At 23.2% G+C, this 20,633-nt stretch overlaps 1 protein-coding gene and 1 long non-coding RNA gene across 5 annotated transcripts in view; both read left to right on the forward strand.

The window, feature by feature from the left end:
• twin (CCR4-NOT transcription complex subunit 6-like twin) overlaps nt 1-18,433 on the forward strand; it is a 465,857-nt gene extending 447,424 nt beyond the window's left edge. For all 4 annotated transcript variants that reach the window (XM_011497751.1, XM_011497743.1, XM_011497759.1 and 1 more), the window contains exons 4-10: nt 12,310-12,378; nt 14,231-14,543; nt 14,782-14,933; nt 16,667-16,897; nt 17,079-17,256; nt 17,484-17,623; nt 17,914-18,433. In XM_011497751.1, the coding sequence (XP_011496053.1) occupies nt 12,310-12,378; nt 14,231-14,543; nt 14,782-14,933; nt 16,667-16,897; nt 17,079-17,256; nt 17,484-17,623; nt 17,914-17,990 (1,160 nt within the window). In that variant the 3' untranslated portion in view covers nt 17,991-18,433. The remainder of the gene's footprint in view (nt 1-12,309; nt 12,379-14,230; nt 14,544-14,781; nt 14,934-16,666; nt 16,898-17,078; nt 17,257-17,483; nt 17,624-17,913) is intronic.
• On the forward strand, nt 9,788-10,678 carry LOC105360695 (uncharacterized). The gene is made up of 2 exons (XR_912814.1): nt 9,788-9,910; nt 10,430-10,678. It is a non-coding gene; the product is annotated as an uncharacterized LOC105360695 (long non-coding RNA).
• Nucleotides 18,434-20,633: the final 2,200 nt, after the last annotated feature.

Raw genomic sequence — 20,633 nt, forward strand, 5'->3', positions numbered from 1 at the left:
TCGTTTTATTAATAAACTATAAATGTTCAATTAAATATGTATAATTTGCATAAATATTTGGAGTAGCCTTAATCTTAAGTAAAAATGAAGTTAGTAGAGTATTGTTGGTATTAATAAAGCTTAATACAATATGCTTCGAATGAATCTATTTATTGTTCAATGCCACAGTTGTTTCAACAATAATGCTTTTAAACTTGAATCAATATAAAGAGAGTGCAAATTGTACGCAAATTAATTAGCAAATTAAATTTGTATTAGTTTATGATAGAGCTCTGTTGTAAAAGTAGCGATAATCTTTCTTCCAAAAAATAGCGTAACTCCAGAACATCAGGATTACACATTTTACGTCTTGTCTTCTCGTCTTCTTTCTGCTGCTTCTGTAAATCAGACATAAGCTAACGACTACAAGTGGGCATAAGGCGATTCAGGCTTGTCGATAATAACTTTGGCACATGGGTACAACACAATTTGCACATATTACTATACCTATTTCATAAAATTGCTGTATCTGCTTGGTAATAAGCCTTCAAAATAACAAAGAAATGCTGCATGTTTGCTGTTCTAATTGTCGATCAGAAGATCGTCTTTCAGCTATTTTCAAAAATTTCATGGATGGGAGTGAAGATAAGGAGACTCTCATAAAGCTAAGCAAAAGAAAACTATGGACAAGAAAATTAAATTTATATAAATTAATTTGATTACAAATTATTAATAAGATATACGAATTTATTTTGATTGTATGTTATAATTTACATAAATTATATTATATATGCATATGAGTTATAGTAAAGCATTATTATTCCTTAATTGTATTTTTGATTATGCATTTATTTAATATAATAATACGTTGCTCAAATATCAAAATTTCATCTTCAAAATAATCATCTTTCAATTAAAGCATCCTTATTTAAAGAAACGCAACACTATCTTTTAATAATAAAAATATCTTAAATAATTCAATCTCACTCTCTCTCTCTCTCTTTCTCACTCTCTCTCTCTTTCTCTCTCACTATCTTTCTCTATATCATTATTTATTTCACTTTCATTAATTGTTAAGAAATAATTAAAGTATCTAGTCATGCAAGAAGAAAGAGATACATTTTCAAAGGCAAATCGGCATAACGTAACTGATCACTTAGTATAACAAATGCAGAAAAAGATAAACGTAGGAGACAAGCAAGAAAGAGAGAGAGAGAGAGAGAGACAGACAGAAAGACAGAAACGAAGACTAACAATGAGAAAAAGTCTCGTCTCTCTCGTTTTCTGATTGATCCGAAACATGCACTAAAATGTAATATATCGGTGGGTATTACTTGACAATTTTATTTCCATCTCAACATCCTCTTAATCCATTTAACAAAAGACTTGCTATAGTTGTTACTACCGTAACACTTGATGTACAGACTCTTTACCTCCTTTCTTCTTTTTTTCTACGATTTCTATTTGTCCCAGTAAGCCTTTTACTCACAAAGCAATAAGTCGAAAATCAGAAACTAAATAAAAGTGATGAACGTAAAGTACTCCATAAAAGCTTTAGATACTTTATTTAGATTTATTTAGATAATATTATTTATAGTAGCTTATGAATGGGTTAAAAAATTGTCCAATTAAACCTTATATAGATGATATTGATTGATTAATTTATTATCTGTAATAATATAAAATCACTTTGTTTAACAAATTTTATTTCACCTATTCTAATTGTATTCTATTTTCTTTAGTAAAACCGGACAGAACATTTTTCTTTCGAGACCATATTTTGGCCAAATAATGGAAAAAAATAAATGCTAAATTATCATTTTATAGTACATTACATTAGCTGTTTTCATTAATTCTAATAATAATAAATATGAAACTTTATTCTTACACGTAAATTACATATACTTGTATACATATTGAAACTGACGTCTTTACAATATTTTTGCAAATAATTTTATAATACTTTTTATTCTATACTATAGGTTAATATATAAGTATTGAAACATATGAGTATGAAACAATAATGTATGAAACAATATGTTTCATAAGCTAATATCTAGATAAATGTATATATGAATATATATATATATATATATATATATATATATATATACATCTATACAATAGTTATAGATTTTATTATTTTATTTTAATTAAAATAACTTTTTAAAGATTGATCAGTATTAGTATCATCATAAAATAATTTTCAATAACACATATACATAATTAATACATAAGCTCATATCAATGTAATTGCATACACTGTAGATCTGTTATATTTTTCTTGATCTAATATATTTTGTAATTTACTCTTATAAATATAATTAAATATAGTCAATAACGATATTTTTTATATGAATATTGTTATTATTTAAAAATGAATGCATAAAAGAACAATTTTCAAGTAATAACATAGAATAATACATATTTTATGTTATTTATTTTTATTTAAATGTATGATCTATTTAATTGTGTATATCTACCATATGCATAATAAAGAATATAAACTTATATAAACTTATATGCATATCCCGTGTGCAATTATAGTAGCACATATTGAAAATGTACTTTGCCAACATTTTAATAAACAAAAGAAGATTAATTCTCACGATAAGAAATAATTCAAAATTAAATCCTTTATGAATTAATTAAGTATTAATTAAATTATTTACAGTCGGTTATTAGCGTTGAAAATGTAAGATGTTATGCATAGATCTTACGAAAAATTTTTTAATATCCTTAATATTTCATTCATTCGTGGTTAAATATATTCTCTTCATACAAGTAATAATACTACTAGTAGAAAGTTTTATTTACAAAAAGTAACAAAAATATTAAAATAATATTTCTTTTAATTAAATTCATCAGATATTAAAATTACAGCATATGTTTTCATAATATATTTAAACGTAATAAAGTATGAATTAATGTATTTTTTCTAATAATATATTTTAATGAATTTCATTGGGTATGATTTAATTTATTTTTTCGAATAATATATTTTAATTGAAGCATGTATCAATTTTTGATGTATAACAATTGATTATTAGATGCTACAATGCATTATTGATCCTTTATTGTTTAATTTTATTGTTTAGTTTTATTTGTAATGTTTACCTCGAATATTATTAATAATTTTTTTTTTATTTATTTAATTAAGATTTAATTAAATATTAAGATTATTTAATTGTTTAATTTTTTTTTATATAAATTTCCAATAATTTATAAAACATATATAAAAAATTTAAACAATCAATGTTTATAATTATATTTTTTAATTTATTTATTTCTATACAATTATATATCAATTTTTATTTTATCTTATTCAATAAACTCTGAATAATATATATTTATATTTCTTCGTTATTCATATAGTTTCTTTATTTACTAAACTTTGAATAATGTATATTTGCATTTATTATGTATTCATATAGTTTAAGTTGTTTATAAATTAATAATGAAAACATTAATGATTGGTAATATAAAAATTTGTGTTTTTTATTAAAAATATGAATTCAATATGACTAAAATAAGATTTAATAATATTTAATAAAATAAAATATAAATAATTTAAATTATTTATAAAATGTTTTTACTGTAAATAACTTTAAATAAGCTTTGAATGATTATATATTATAATATTTTAAAATTATTTTTAAAAATTTAATAAAATTTGTAATTAAATTATGGAACATAACGAAAAATAGAGTTATTATAATAAATTTATCTGCAACTACCTTTGTAAAGCCAATAAGAAATTTTTAAATTGAAAATACATTGTCGTTTATTTTGATCTTAGAATCTTAGAACTGATAATCGACCAATGTATTTTTAAATTTAAAAATATGCATATAAAATAAGTATTATTTAAACATTTTTCAGTTCAAAGATTGTGGAGATTTATGAAATGAATTATTTATATATAATATATAAAAATATAAATATAAAAATGAAAATAAAAAAATAAAGGTTTATCGTAATCATTGAAGTGTATAAAAATGAAAAAAAGCATCGGTGTTATTGTTTTAATGTATGATATTATTATTCATGAAAGCTATGGGAATGTTTCCTGTTTTCAATAAATTGCCAAATTTAATTTGGAATCTATATTTTTAAATAAAATTTATGATTTAATATACGTTGAATAACATTCTTTCCATTTTTATCATAAATATTTGCAAGTCATAACAACAATCACATTCTCGTAGTAATTATATTTACAAAAACAATTTATTAGTAGTATGAAGATATTGAATAACTTATACACGTAAATTAGATACAACGAAAAATAAAAAATGAAAGAATATATATAATATTTTTTTGATAAATGTACATTTAGTTATAAATAAATATTACTTATGCAAATTCAATTATTAATTAATTTAAAATATTTATTTGAACTGATTAAATTTATTTATTAATTTTTATAAATGATAAAAATTATTTATACATTGTAGATTTACAGATTATTTAAATAATTATAGTAATATTTTAGACGACACAATTTTTAAAATTTTTTTATTAAATTTTAAATAAAATTGCATGCAAATAAAATAATTAAAAATTATATTTTTATATAGAATTCATTTTTAGGTAAAAATTTACTAGCATCTAAAATTTTATTTTACTGTTATAAAATCAAAGTTAAGTTGTGTAGATATCTGTGTGTATCGTACCGATTAAAGATGCCTTGATTATATGTCATGACGCATTATAAAACCTCTTAGTACATCATCATCTTATTTAATAGAAAATATATATTACTATCGAGTGATACCAAAAATAATAAAAAAAAAGAAACAAAAAATGACAAAGACTAGAAAAATAGCATTCATTAAAAAGAAACATGAGATTGGAAATAGTAATAAAATATTTTAATTACAAAATTATAACATAATTGTTCTATTATTTCATAAGTAAGACTGTTACAGTCTAAGCCTGAATTAAATGATGAAAAAGAAGTTAGATGACATTATAAATGTTGCATGTTGATTAGATTTTTTATTTCTCAAGCATCAATTATGAGAACATCGCATATTCAGAAGCGAATAATAATTACACTGTTCTATTGCTTATAAAATATACCTAAGTGTTTTAATACTTCGATGGTTTAAGCATCAATAATTAATTATTTAATACTTATTGAATTTGATATTAATTTAATATCAAATACACAATATAAATTAAAAAAATAATATTGTAATTACTTAATTGCAATCGAATATTTAATATATATTATTAGAAAATTTAACTAAAAAGAATGTCATTTTATTCAAAGAATTGTAAAAAACATTATTGAGTAACGTTTTTATTGCAAAACGTAAGGATCTCTTTACCCTTTACATATTTCTTTATATATATCATTCATTCAAAATAAAAGTATCGATAAGTTAGATTGAAAATACCAGTAGTATGCATACATACTCACATACAGATAAACACACACACACGCACGCACGCACACAATTTTAGAACATTTTTAGATTTTATAAATAAATTAATAAATATATATTATATATCTACAAGATATTTTATAAAAATATTTTATTTCTATGAGATTAATAATATTATTATTATAAAATTATAATTATATTTATAATATTTTGAAAAAATTTCTAATGACAAATAGTCTTGATAAATAGTTCTGATGTGCTGTTTCTTAGATTTAAATTTTATAATTACTTAGTATACATATTATGTTGGTAGATTGGTACAAAAAAAAAGCACGAAAATATTTATACATTGTTATTCACTACAAGATTAAATAATTAAAAAAGTAAAAACTCTAATATTCTACAATCTTTTAAAATACTTCCAACTTTTTGAATAGCAGTATTAACATTTTCATGTACAGCTCTCATTCATTTTGTGTATTATTCATAATGCGGCATTAATAGTTAAGCTCAAAGAAGAGTTAATTGGAATGTATAAAAAAATAAAAAATAATTACCAATCATTTTTTTAATATGTATGTCAGTATAATTAATTCTTAAGAACGTAATTTCCATAAAAAAAATCTTTAGATTAATATAGTATTATTTTAATTTTTTCTATGATTCATGATTATTGTTACTTTTGAATAGATCAGATTATTATTATTAATATTTCAATAAACAATGAGTGATTTCAACAACTAATAATAATACTAAGTAATCATGAATCTACATTTTGAATATTCCACAATTTAATCTTAGACTTAATCATTCTTTTAATTATTTAAAATTAGTGTGGTTAGTTAAATTTTTTTTTATGAGTCAAGTATTATTAAGTTGCTAAATATATTTGAAATGTGTTTTGTATTTTAAATAAGTATTATAAAATTCTATGTTTTAAACTTACACATATCTTTTAATATATTATCTTGTATTTAATTGATCTGTAACTACGTAAGCATAGGCATGCAGAGAAAGTCAAAATTTAACGATGCTAAATATGTATTTCATGTATAAAATAATCAAATAGACATTAAAGTCTCTTTCATTCTACTTGTTTATCGAAAATGTATTCATACTTGGCTTCAAGTTGAAATAAAGCTATTATATATTTATGTAAATAATTTAATAAGGCTATAATAACAACTAATTATAATTTTTCTCATACTAAGATTTTTGTTTTCTTATTAACGTTATTATAATATAGCTGTGTGATTTTAAATCATTGGTTTAAAATTCTATTATAATACTTGCGTTATTTTTGAACATATGAATAGGAAATATACATACATATCTAAAATAATCGTCTAAAAGTTTGAATTTATTAAGCAAAAACTTTTTATTGAAACTAAATAACAAATATATTTATTGACTAGTTTTTTCAAGATATTTTTCAATAATTAATATTTTAATAGTAAATACTAATTTAGTATTCAATTTTTTTTTAATTTAAAAGTGTAAAAATAATTAGAAAATGTATTAATATTTATTAAAATAATTGAAAAATATAAAACTTTAAAAATAATTATAAATTGACTATACAATTTATAATTATGTATGTCTACGATTAGTATATAACTCTTTAACATAAAATATTAATTTTTTATTCGGAAACTTTTTTTTTTTTTTTGTACAAACTTAAATGTCTATATCACTATATGTTCCGCATAATATATTTATTAATATTAAAATAAATTTAATTATCAAGTATCCTCAATATTTATTATTAGTGCAAAAAGTGCTTGCAACAGTCATATAGTAATGTATCGTACAAGGAATTGAAACAAAAATTCCGAAAAGTTATTCGAACTTAAATATCACAGTAACTTATGTTCCAGTTTAAATTAATGAAACTGCTTATCTAATACTAATTAGTCAACGGTGTATGGTAATTTGTGTGCAAGATATCTTTAAATGAATTGAGACTTTTTATTATTCCTTAGCACAATGTGCAACTTTACACAGCAATTACAATATAAACTTATAAAAAAATAAGGTGTTTTTTTTCTTCAAGCGTATAAAAAGGAAAGAAAACTTTGTAACAGATTAAATAATAAATAAATAATTTTATTATAACTTATTATATCTTATTGCTGCACTTTTAGCTTCAAAAAGCTTTCAAGTCCGTTTTGAGAACTTAGCTTTGTCACACAGTCTATTTCTATACGTGTTTCCAATCCTTATAAGATCTTTCAATAATACATGGTTCACAGGTAGCCTTTCATTCATATATTCACTCGATAAATTTTAAAAACTTGCATTACACGCACGTAATACTTAATAAAAATGTAAAAGACGCAACAATACGTATTTAATGCTCTTTCCTTCATTGAATTTCTAAATATTTAGTCTAAAGACATATAATTTATATTGAATAATAATCTAATCAGTGTATTAATAATAATTATAAAACTTCAATAATGGTGTATGGGTTCAAGTATGATTGTTTAAAATATAAATAAAAGGATTTTTGGAATATAATTTTTCCCAAATTTTATTAAATTTTTGTTTTAGGTAGTTTTGTGCACTAAAAATTTTCGAAATAAATATTTAAAATTATTATAACAACTCAAATAAAATGTAAATACTGTGCTTTTATCAAATTTACATTTTTCGTCTACGAAGAAAAATTAATACGACAGTTAGTCATGCGAGAACCTTGTGAGGTTTGAAATTCCCGTTGTACCATGCATGCATTTACTTTATGGTTAAACGTTACTATCAAATTCCGCATTCATTTATGGTCGGAATTAGCATTCACGATGAACAAACTCACTGTGTAGGTACAACGGCGACAATAAGCCTTTGTATGCGTTCACAGCTACCTATATTGTCTCCTTCTAGAGTATATTCCACTCTTATAACTCGGATGTAATTTCAAATTCGAGACTTATTGTACAAAATACCAAAGCACCTGCCAATAAATATAATGTAACAAAACAAATTTTTACTGTTATAAGAATTAAATTTCATTGAGTTTCAAAATTTATATTTTTGAACAAATAAGTAATATGAAATTAAGTAATTTTAGCTTTTTATAATAAAGTCTTTGCGGTTGAAATCGCGTAAAAGATAATTTAATAAATATTATAATACAAGTTTCATAATTTATATAATCTAAAACGTTCATTTTTAAAATTTGAATTTACTTTTACGCATTTTATCCCCTTTTTAACCAATGTAATAATAAATTTTTAATAAAAATTCAACTAATTATACATTCGTCAATAAAATAGTAAATTTTCTATAAATGATATACATTATAAATAAATAACAATGGATTATACGATTGTCAAAACTTTTCATCAATTGTCATCTTAATAACCTTTATTTTTTCATCGTCGTAATCAATTCTGTAAAAGTTTTTACAACATCGATATTATTTTTATTCTATTTTATTTTATTTTATTGTTTAAATTAATACACGATATGATTATAAAAGAATAAAAGATTGAATATATTAACTTTATGCAGGACCTAGTTTTAATAACTCAATTAGAAAATCGTTAGTCTAATATTATTTTTCTTGGTATTCAAATGAATGAAAGAATATTTATATATTTTTAATTTATTACTATTAAGAACTAGTTAATTTTTCATAATAATATTCCATTTATTATACAATTTATCATACATTTCCTCATGTAGTTAAAAAATTAAATGTATTAAACAATGTTCTTTTATTATTAATAGTGAAAAACATATGATAATAAACTTTTAATTAGCTTAAGATATGAAAAAAGAAGTTTTAAGTTATGGAACTCTTGATACAATTAATCTTAATTATTTCTTTTATTATATCCGTATTATACTTTATACAGTATTTATAAAATAACTTTATTTTATATCTTTTTTTACTAATTTACTTAAGAGTTTCAAAAATAAAATAAAAGAATAAAAAAAGTAGTTCTAATTTAGAAATATTTAAATTATATTTATTTGACATAAACCTTCAGAAATTAGTACTGTAACAATTCTATACGATCAATTTTGATATAAAATATAATTTTCATGAAATATATTTTATAAATTATGTCCAACTTGTAAGTTGATGTTTGAATGTTGATAATACATTTTTATATGAAATGCTATAAACAGTAAAATTTAATTTATTGTAAAGAGTATAAAAGCATACATATTATTTATTCAGTTAACACAATATAATTAATGGGAAGTGGAGTAAATGTTCAATTTAAAAAGTGTTATCAGATACATTTACAAAAAAAATGATAAACATAGCAGTACAATAAAGTTTGCTCGACTGCTACAAGATTTTATATTTGAGGAAAGAATAATTACACGAGCGTTTGGTTTACGTAAAATAGTATAATTTAAATTAATAATAAATCCTATCAAGATAATGAGGGTATAAAAAGGAGAATCTCGAATTGTAATTGATTAAGAATCAAGAACTCGTTGAATTCATCATGCTTAATTACAGTTTGATCTTTTGTGTAATCTTCGGATTCATCGCTTTAGTTTATTCACAAGAAATTGTTGTACGTATATGAATTTGTTACAACCAATGGCTCTATATTATACGTTAATTTGTCATTTTTATAAATATTTAATATGCAATATTGTATTGCTTTGAAAATTGCTACTCTCAAACAATATATAAAAGTATGTCGTCTGTCAGTTTACAATTGCTAATTCATTTATAAGAATAAAATAGTTGATAATAAAACATATTTTTACAATAAAATGCTTAAACATTCAATGAATTTCGAAGTTCTATTTTATATTTATTATTACATTTTTACTCGTAAGATTTTTGTAACTATTGTATAGATTAATTTCAATTATTTTATAGATTCTTAAGTGTCTGTAATAAGGAAACGAGTGGTAACACATCAGTACCACATATATTTAGAATTTTAACACAAATTTGGATTTCGTCAAAAATTGATCGTTTATTTAAATTATTAACCAGTATTATCAGTTATTAATAGTTTAAACTCTTAATTTAACATAATTCGGGTAAAAATTCTGGTATAATTTATTTTTACAATCTCTAGATTCATGATCCAGTATGTATAGTTAAGGCTCACGCAAAATGTGATAAAAGACCACCTGACCCGGTTTTTAACGCCTGTATGGTATGCCATCTATAATTGAAGTAGTATTTTCAAGTTTCATATATGCTACCGAATTTAAATGTATATTATTATTTTCAGTCCAAATACTATTCAGACCACAAATGTCAATGAGCAAAAATGATTAAATTATTATCACTGAAATTAAAAAAAAAAAATTATTGATTTTAATATTGCAGTTATGTATAAACACATGAAATAAAATTATTTGTAATAAAATTTGAAATACGTATTTTTAAATTTAAACCTTCCTTAATTTAATTTACCTGTATGTTTTTATATAATTATGTTTTAATAGAGTATATTTTTTTAAGTAATAATTTTTATTTTAAACTTATTTGCATGATATATTTTTTTCTGGTATTCCATCTGCTGTATATGAAATAAAGTATATTTTGTTATAAAAATATTTATTTATATGTATATAACAAAATAAATATTAATAAATGTTTAGGATAATTAAAAGTCATTTTTTTAAATTAATTTAATGTCAATGTGATGAATTATTTTTCATAATAATTAACTTTTTTATATATTATGTTTATATACACAAAAATAAATTATTACATAATTTTAAGAACATCTTAAAACGCATTTATACATACGGCTATAGCTATACATATGCTGCATGATTTAGATAAAAATTAATACATAAATATATTATTGTAAACAAAATGAAAAAGTCTGAAGACTTTAATGAACAAATTATGACAAGTGTAAAACTTTGAATTGTACTTATAAGTTCTGTATTGGTTTAAACAAAAAATATATGTACAATTATAAATTAATGTGCCGATATTATTTTAGCTTTATAAGCCTTTAACAGAATTCTTCTTTAATAATGAACAATTTAAAATGTTAATAATTTTAATAATAGATATTTTACATATTTTAAGAAAATTGTAATATCTCTCTCTAAAAAAAATTTGTATAAAATTTTAAAAGTATATGTATTTTTATTTATATTTATTTATATTTATATATTTTATATTTATGTATAAATAGATTTATTGACATGGAAATAATTGTAACAAGACCATACGAATGAGTAGGCAGACATTCATGTTGTTAGAAATTATATTTCACAAAAGCCTCCGTGTCATGTATAAATTATATTCATAATTCATAATATACAAAATTATAATACAGCATTTTTATAATAAATTTTAAGAGCAAAGCAGATTAATCTAAAAGTATTGTAAAGTTATACAAAATAAAATCAACAATATTGTATAAAGTATTGAATCTATCTTGATTTGAAATCCTATTATTGGTTACAATTTAAATTCTGATCCAAAAATCGTATAATAAAATAGACTCTTAGCACTCTGCTTGGAAATTGCCAAGTTTGTCGAAGATATAACTTTTACATATTATTACAAATACGTTTAAAAGATAATTTTGGTTGGTTTAGGTGTAGGCAACATACGTTTAATACCGATCATAAATTAGATTTCAATATGTTTAATTAAATTTACAGCATATTTATTACTGTTATTGTAATTTTTTAAATATATAATTAATTAATACAACTATTTATAAATTAGTATATTATAATTATTAAACTATAATATACTAATTTAAATTTTATACCATAGAATATTATTGAATTTGACTCTTATAAAAATATGTGTGCACACTTGCATGTATACATGCAATGATATATAATTGATATTGAGTAAACTGAATTTGCATTACGCAATATGAATTTCTACACAATAACTCAGCTACATAATTAAAGTTTTTCATTCTATAGAATAACATTTAATATTTATGTAATTAATTTTGAATTATTATTTTAGTAACGGCAAATCATCCACCGCAAAGACCGTGGATTCCATTAACTAGGCCAAACAGATCGAGACCAACATGTAAGTAAAATATGAAAATAAAAATTTTTTGTGCTTAATTAAAAAATATATTTCTTAGCAAAAGCATTACATAACGAATACCGCCTTAAATATCAATATTTCATTGAAAACTTTCATATTTAAACATATGTAGATTCATATACACATTTGCATCTTTTTTTCCCTGCCCCTATAATATTGAATCTATCGTATATAAATTTGTATTTCTTATTATTGGCTACCAACCACTTTTATTAGAGAAAAGTAATCATACCAGTAATTTAAAAATAATAAATTTGTATCTTTTTCATTTCCTAATACTTGCATTTTATAAATTCTTCTATAATGAAGATGCTTTATTATTTTTTAATGAGAAGAAAGATTTCACAAATACACAATACTTACTATCAATTAAAATATCAATTAAAAGGTATATCTTTTATAATGCTAATTCCAAAGAATGTTTAAACAAGGAGAGCTTATATCAAATTATTGGTCGAAATCAAATTTTAAATTCCTACTGCAAGAAAATTTAAATCAATGAAACGTACATTTCTTATTATGGATTTTTCGAATTTTTGTTCAAATAGAAATATATAATTTACAATCTCTGAAATATTTTATGAACTATATAATCTAATAATTATTCCAAAATGTCTATAGCAATCTCTAAATATGTATTATGTTGTGTATAAAATGTATGAGCATCTATTACATTAGGCTAATTCTCTTTAGGTCCTCCTTAGTTTTTAAGGTACATGAATATCTACTTCTACTCTTATTTCTATCTACTTCTTGTACTTTTACTTTTAATTAAAACTCGTTACAATTACGAACAAATATAAAAACGATAAATGATAAATATATCAATAAATTAATATGTTTAAAATAATGTTAAATTGCACTTTCGACCTAATAATTTATATTTAGAATATGATAATACCAAATTGTATCCTTCAATCTAAGCTTAGGTCAATAAATGTTTTAAAATGAGTAGATTATTTTGAGGTAAGATGAGGGTAGTGTGCGGAACTGATAGATTTAATACAAAAATCACTATTCTATTTTCTATATTTTCAAAAAAGTTTTTCTCAATATTAAGAAATTATATATAAATTTCTTTTAGAATAATATTCAATTCTTTAAATAGACAATTAAAGCAAATTAAAGAAAATTAATCAAATTTTGAAAAATTTTTTAAAACTTTTTTTAATTATAATTTTTAATTATTTAAATTGAAAATATACAATCGCTACAAATTCTTTCTACATATCTCTCGTTCTAAATAATTATCATACTATGTATTAAAATACATACGATGTATTATATTATTTTTTAATCTGACATCGGTAATAAATCTAATCTTTCTATTTTTCTATATTTTTTTGTGAAAGATAATGTTTGATTGAATATTATTAATTGTAGTGAAATAACATTTGTACTATTCTATATTGATAACATTATTATTTATAACATCAACATTAAACATACTTAATGATGATCGAAAACTTATAAAACAAATTTCAGACTATAATAATAAGTTCTAAAAAAAAATTTAGAATTGTACTTTGCATAATAATTCATATATAATGATATTTGCTTTACATAAACGATTGATTTTATATCAAATTAGAAGACAGAATACATTTGAATTTTTATAGAATATTTTATTATTTCTTGTAAGTGTTGTGATAACATGTTTGGATTATTATTATATTTTAGATTGTGTTATTCCGTTTCAAAGTATTTTGTTATTGAATCAATTAAATTGTCCGATGATATATATATATATATATATATATATATATAGTGTGATAATTTATTATATCTTAAGATATATTACAAATGCATGTTTAATTTTTCTGATTAACAGGTATATTTACTGTGATGTGTTATAATGTGCTGAGTGACAAATACGCGACAAGACAGATGTATGGCTATTGCCCAAGTTGGGCCCTAGAGTGGGAATATCGTAAAAAGGGCATACTTGATGAAATCAGGCATTACGCGGCAGACATAATCAGTCTGCAAGAGGTTGAGACGGACCAATTTTACAATTTCTTCCTTCCAGAGCTCAAAATGGATGGTTATGATGGTATATTTTCACCAAAATCGCGAGCTAAAACAATGGCTGAAAATGATCGAAAATACGTTGATGGTTGTGCTATATTCTACAGAACTGCTAAGTGAGTTTATTTTCATTAAGTTTAAAATTAAATTACTAATGTTACTCGTTGAATTACAGTGTTAAGGTCTATCTAAATATTTTGCATTAATTGAAACTCATTAGAATTTTCTATTCATTATTTCATCTATTATATAAATATTATATATTTTATCAATTATATTCTAACTATTATAGCAATACATTCGTACATGAATAAATTTTAACATTATACGGTGCATAAATCGCTTGTTACACAGATTCACATTGATAAAGGAACACCTAGTAGAATTTAATCAACTGGCAATGGCAAATGCGGAGGGCTCCGATAACATGCTAAACAGAGTCATGCCGAAGGATAACATCGGGCTCGCAGCCTTACTTAGGACAAAGGAAGCAGCCTGGGACAATGGTACAATCATGAAATAGTAGTAACTGATTTTATAGCTTCTAAAATTTATCATATAATCCCGTTGTTTGCTGGATTTTCGTTTAAAATTATTTTTAATCAAATGAAAAACAATATCGGTCACTTGAATATGCTTTCTTAAAAAATATTCATGATCAAGCAATCTTGATTGGTCAATGCAAATACATTTTTATACGAACAGAGAATGACGTAAATTAAATAATTTACAATATAATTCAAATTGAAGTACTTTATTTTTATGCACTGAATCTTTTGAGTTTTATAAATATCACAATTATAATTATTAATATGTAAAAACTTATAGCATATTTATAAATTAAAATATAAAACAAAATAATACTGGATAATTTTGGAACATTGACCTTATATCATATTCGAAAGCTTATTAATATTATTAAATTAATTTACCCGAGTCACGAATTGTACAGATGAATAAAGAAAATTCTAATTTTAAAGTTAGATTTTGAAATTAAGTTTCTAAATTATAAAAATTTGGTATAAACGTACGACTTAATATATTAAATGATTATAGAAGTTTCATTTTCTTAACTCCTATAATTTGAAGTTTATAATTTGACAAAAAATCACCGACCGAAGTGTCATATTAAAATGTATTTATTACTTAACCTTTTATGATAATCATAAGCTTATACAATTTTTAAATATTTACTAATCATTTCTTTAGAATAATATTATGTGCATATCGCTAATTATTTAAATTAAAAATATGCTTAAAAAATTTTTATCCAAACATTTATGAAAAAATACTAAGAAAGATTAAAATAGTTTAACATACCTATTAAATTATTTTGTAAGAAAAAAATTAGGGAATGTAAATGAATATTGAATTTTTTAGATTAAGCTCCTACTTTTATAAATATTAACAAAAAAAACTGGAATAATTTGCAAAAATGGTAAAAGTGAATATAATAATAAATAACAAATATATTAAAATAATAAGAAAGTAAATATTTTATTCAATGCGCCAAAATATTTGAAAACTAGAATAAAAAATCATGGCTAATGAAATAAAAGATATTATAGGAACATTACATTGTTGAAAAAATATGTAATCCGAGAAAGATTTGAATAGTTTTTATAGGAATTTAGCTTTGGTTAATCGTTATCAATCATTATGCGAGTTAGATTGTCATTTTGTCTAGTGTTCCGAAATTTTTACTACCCGATATCTTGCAAATATTTTAAATATATTATACATTGTAATTGAATGTATGCAGTAATTTTATTGTATTAAAATATGGAACTCGCATACTTTACTTATTTAGATGCAAGTTCTTGGCATAATTTATGTTGGTAAACTTAGTAATGTAAGGAAGAATGTATGTAGGAACAGTAAATATAGTGTAAACAAATATGCCAAAATGATGAAAAGAAAAAAAATATAAAAGGTGACGTAATAATACTAGAAATGTGACGAGCTATGGAATGAGATATTAAATAAATACTTTCGAAGTTTGTTTCAAAAGTTAAATGAAATTTATTTAGATGTTTGTATTTAATCTAACTCAACTAAAGTAACATTTAATAATTAAATTTATTAATATCATTCTATTGAGTTTATAAATATTACAATGAGAATATATATAATATATGTATATATATATAATGTGTATAATATGTATAATGTGAAATAAATATATAAAAGTGAACGATAGCAAGTTCCTAAAAAAAAATACAAATTTTTTCGATAAAAGGATTGCCTTCGGATCCAGTTCAAGTACAACAACCAATTTTTGTTTGCACGGCACATCTACATTGGGATCCTGAATTCTGCGATGTGAAATTAATTCAAACAATGATGCTAAGCAATGAACTAAAATCTATTCTAGATCAAGTTGGCCAGTCATTTAGGCCCGGACACAAGTCCGACTCTTCCAATGTACAATTACTACTTTGTGGCGACTTCAATTCTTTGCCTGATTCTGGTAACTTTTATACTAATATTGCACTTTCTATTGTATTGTAAAGTTCGAAATATAGATTTTTATGCTTTAAACATACATGCTAAACAAAATACTATTGTCATTTTATTTTTATATTTTTATTATTCATTTACGACTATGACATACTTTATAGAAGAAAACGATAATAATGTTTTTTAAACAGGCGTGATTGAATTTTTAACTTCGGGAAGAGTAGCAGCAGATCATCGTGATTTTAAAGATTTAGCTTACAAATCATCCTTACAAAAGATTTCCGGTTGTGATAAAGCCAATGAATTTACTCATTCTTTTAAACTTGCATCAGCCTACAGCGAAGACATCATGCCATATACCAACTATACGTAAGTTATTTAACTTTATTTTTTGTTTACTATTCTCTATTTAAATATGTTACAAAGCTTTGAATATCGATAATATAAATATTTCAGCTTGTACAAAATTGAAAACCGTATGAATTCATATGTTTAATCTACAATTGCCAAATATCTTAGTAGATTAATTGATATTATTTCACTATATTTTATTATTTAATGTATTTAAATACATAAGATATTATTTTGGTTTTCAGATTTGAATTCAAAGGTATAATAGACTACATTTTTTATTCTAAACAAAGCATGGTACCTTTGGGATTATTAGGCCCGCTGAGTGCAGATTGGTTTAGAGAGCATAAAGTTGTTGGCTGTCCCCATCCTCATGTACCATCTGGTAAATTATAAGAATTACTTCTCGTTTGTATAATCATTTGCATGTTTCAATAATAAAAATTTAAAGTCCACAACTATTCATTATAAGTTTATTTATACTGAAATTAATATTCAATTCATATCATTTATATATAAAGCATTTAGATTTAGAATAAAAAATAAAAAATAAAAATTTTGTTAATGTCATAATAATGCATAGATATAGCTTGTATGTATAAATTGAATAAAGGTAAACTTTTATATCTATTATATATGCATAATATATACTTACATAATATTTATTATTTACAGACCACTTTCCATTGTTGGTAGAGTTAGAGATGACACCGACTGTAGGTACAAGCAACGGCTTAATTCCTCGTAGGTAGCAGCTGTTGCGACCTAGGCCCAAATAATACGAAATAATGATTAATGCGACAACACCAGAATCGAAAGGAATAATTTTTAATGATCGGAAGCGTTTAAACTGTCAGAAAGGGTAATAATGTGAATGACCTTGATTATAATGCGAAACTAATGGTAGGGAAATGAACGAAATAAAGTGGAAAGCAGCATAAAAAATAGTTAATTATGTACACAAATCTGCAGCGGGCGCCATCATTATACGGCCGAAACCAAGAAAATATAAAGAAGCAAAAACAGCGGGAAAGACACGAAATACTACACAAGAATATTATAATGACGTCGCTCTTTCTTTTTACATTCTTAGATTATAGCAATATTACTATTCGTATTTGACTGTACACGGATAAAAATTTATATAAATACATTAGGTGTAAACGATAAATGTAAGAAAAATAATGACAAGCATGAAATACGCGATTGAGCGAGCGAGCGCGCGCATATATATAAAGAGAGAGAGAGAGAGAGAGAGAGAGCGAGTGTGAATGTAGGGTGGAAAAAGAGTGGAGAAAAAATTTGAGTATGGGAGGAAAAGGTGAAAGAAAGTAGCATAAATATATAAACATACGTAGTCGCAATCATACACGCGTGTAAGCCCATAAACAAAAAGTCGGAAAAACTGACGAATGCATCTTCAAAAACTCTTTCAATTACGAAGATAATGCTAAATAATCGCGATGAAAAATACATAGAAGACTATGCAAAACAAATTATCTTAGAAAAGAAAACTATCCAGCCGTGCGAGTCTCTTAGAATAAGAAGTTCAGAACAGTAATGAAAAAGAGTTAAGAATTATGCGTCGTAACGCTCTGCTTAACCCATGTATAGTATATTGCATTTTAGTGAGAGAAAACAAAAGCGATGTAAAGTAAGTAGAGAAAAAACTAAACCAGAGATCTCTGTACATTCTTAATGCAACTTGAAAATAAATGCTTTTTTCTCTCGGAAATAAAAAGAAGAGGAGTATTAAAAGCATCTGTATTGTTACATCCAAAATAATAATTGTAGATAAACAGCTATTTTCCTACGAGTTCAATGATGGAGATGAATTAATAAATAATACTGAAAAAAAATTTTACTGAGTGAAAGAGAAACATGAGTACAGCCGACGGATGGAGAGAGAAAGTGTGCAAGAGAGAGAGAGAGAGAGAGAGAGAGAGAGATTCCGAAACATATGTGATATATTAACGCATCTAATGAGTCAGATGCGTAGTATTGTGAAGTCCTCTTTTCTTCTGTCTATCGGCAGGACCTGTGGATCAAAAAAAAAAAAAAAAATCTTACGAGAAAAGAAAAAATGCGTTGAAAGTAGCAACGTAATACAAAATCATACGAAATATCATAAAGACACACCGAAACAAAAATAATTAAAATAAGCGTTTACCACAAAAGCTCTAATTATAAAACTTAAAAGAAACAAGTATCCTAAAGAAAGAAAGTCCTCGAAACTAATTAGCAAAATTTGTGGATTTTTTTATAAGAACGCTGCCATCCAGTCGAGGTTAAAACATGTAAACAAAGCATAAATAAAAATGAAGTGCAAATTGTATTTTTCAAGGATAAATAAAAATTAAAAATATTAATAATACATCATATTAATGATACATGTTACACTGGGCTGTGCTAAGTGATTGGAGTTAACTTAAACAATTTCAATGCAAGTACAAATCTGTTCTTATTGGCCACGTATATATCGTATAAACAATAATGTTCTGCATAAGACGTTAGATGATATTGTAGAAAAACTATAACTTATAAGTACTGTTATTATATTGTCTAAATAATGTATCGATTTTAAATACGTCATAGAACCTCTTCGATACTTCTACCCGGCGTTCTGCAAAATTTTTCAGATAAATCAATATTCTATTTCGACATATTCCATTTATATTATTGTATACATGTACACCAATTCGCAACTTCAACCATCATATTTTATCCCATGCACGTTTTTAGATTTCGCATTTCTTTTCCCGGTATTTTAAACATTTAGTTGTCCGAAGTGCAATCACTACTTTAGAGAAAGTACTTGTAAAATAGTTGGAGATATTTCTAAAAGTCTTTAGAAACGAATTGAAAAAGTTTTTGCAATAGGGAAAAAGTATTTTAAGCTTGCTTCTATAATAGAATATTTAATTACACAATTTGAGACTTTTAGATATGTATTTATGTACAATAAAATAAGATTTAACTTATGTATATATTACTTTTTCCAGGTCTATAGTTTATTATATATATTTTTATTCTCTATACATTTTTATACCATTTTAAGTCTTTATAATGAAAATCTATTATTAGTGAGTAGTTTATAAATTACAAATATTCATTAATTTTTGCGTAATCGATAATAATTGATTTTCTCATTTGATTTTTTCATAAAATTTTTTCTAACTACAAAATTGCTATTTGTAATACTCCGACTATTTCTTTTATACTTTCTTAAGTAAGAAAATACATCACTATAGTATTTTGATTGAATAATTTGTAAGCATTTTCTCAAGAATTACTGAAAACCTGTAATGTAGAATTAGCACAACATTAATCTGTCATACTGTAAAAGTTACAATATATCAATGTAAATTGTAATTATTTACCTTACATTAAATTAT

This window comes from Ceratosolen solmsi, unplaced genomic scaffold, assembly GCF_000503995.2.
Source record: "Ceratosolen solmsi marchali unplaced genomic scaffold, CerSol_1.0 scaffold10, whole genome shotgun sequence".
NCBI classification, from domain to species: domain Eukaryota; kingdom Metazoa; phylum Arthropoda; class Insecta; order Hymenoptera; family Agaonidae; genus Ceratosolen; species Ceratosolen solmsi.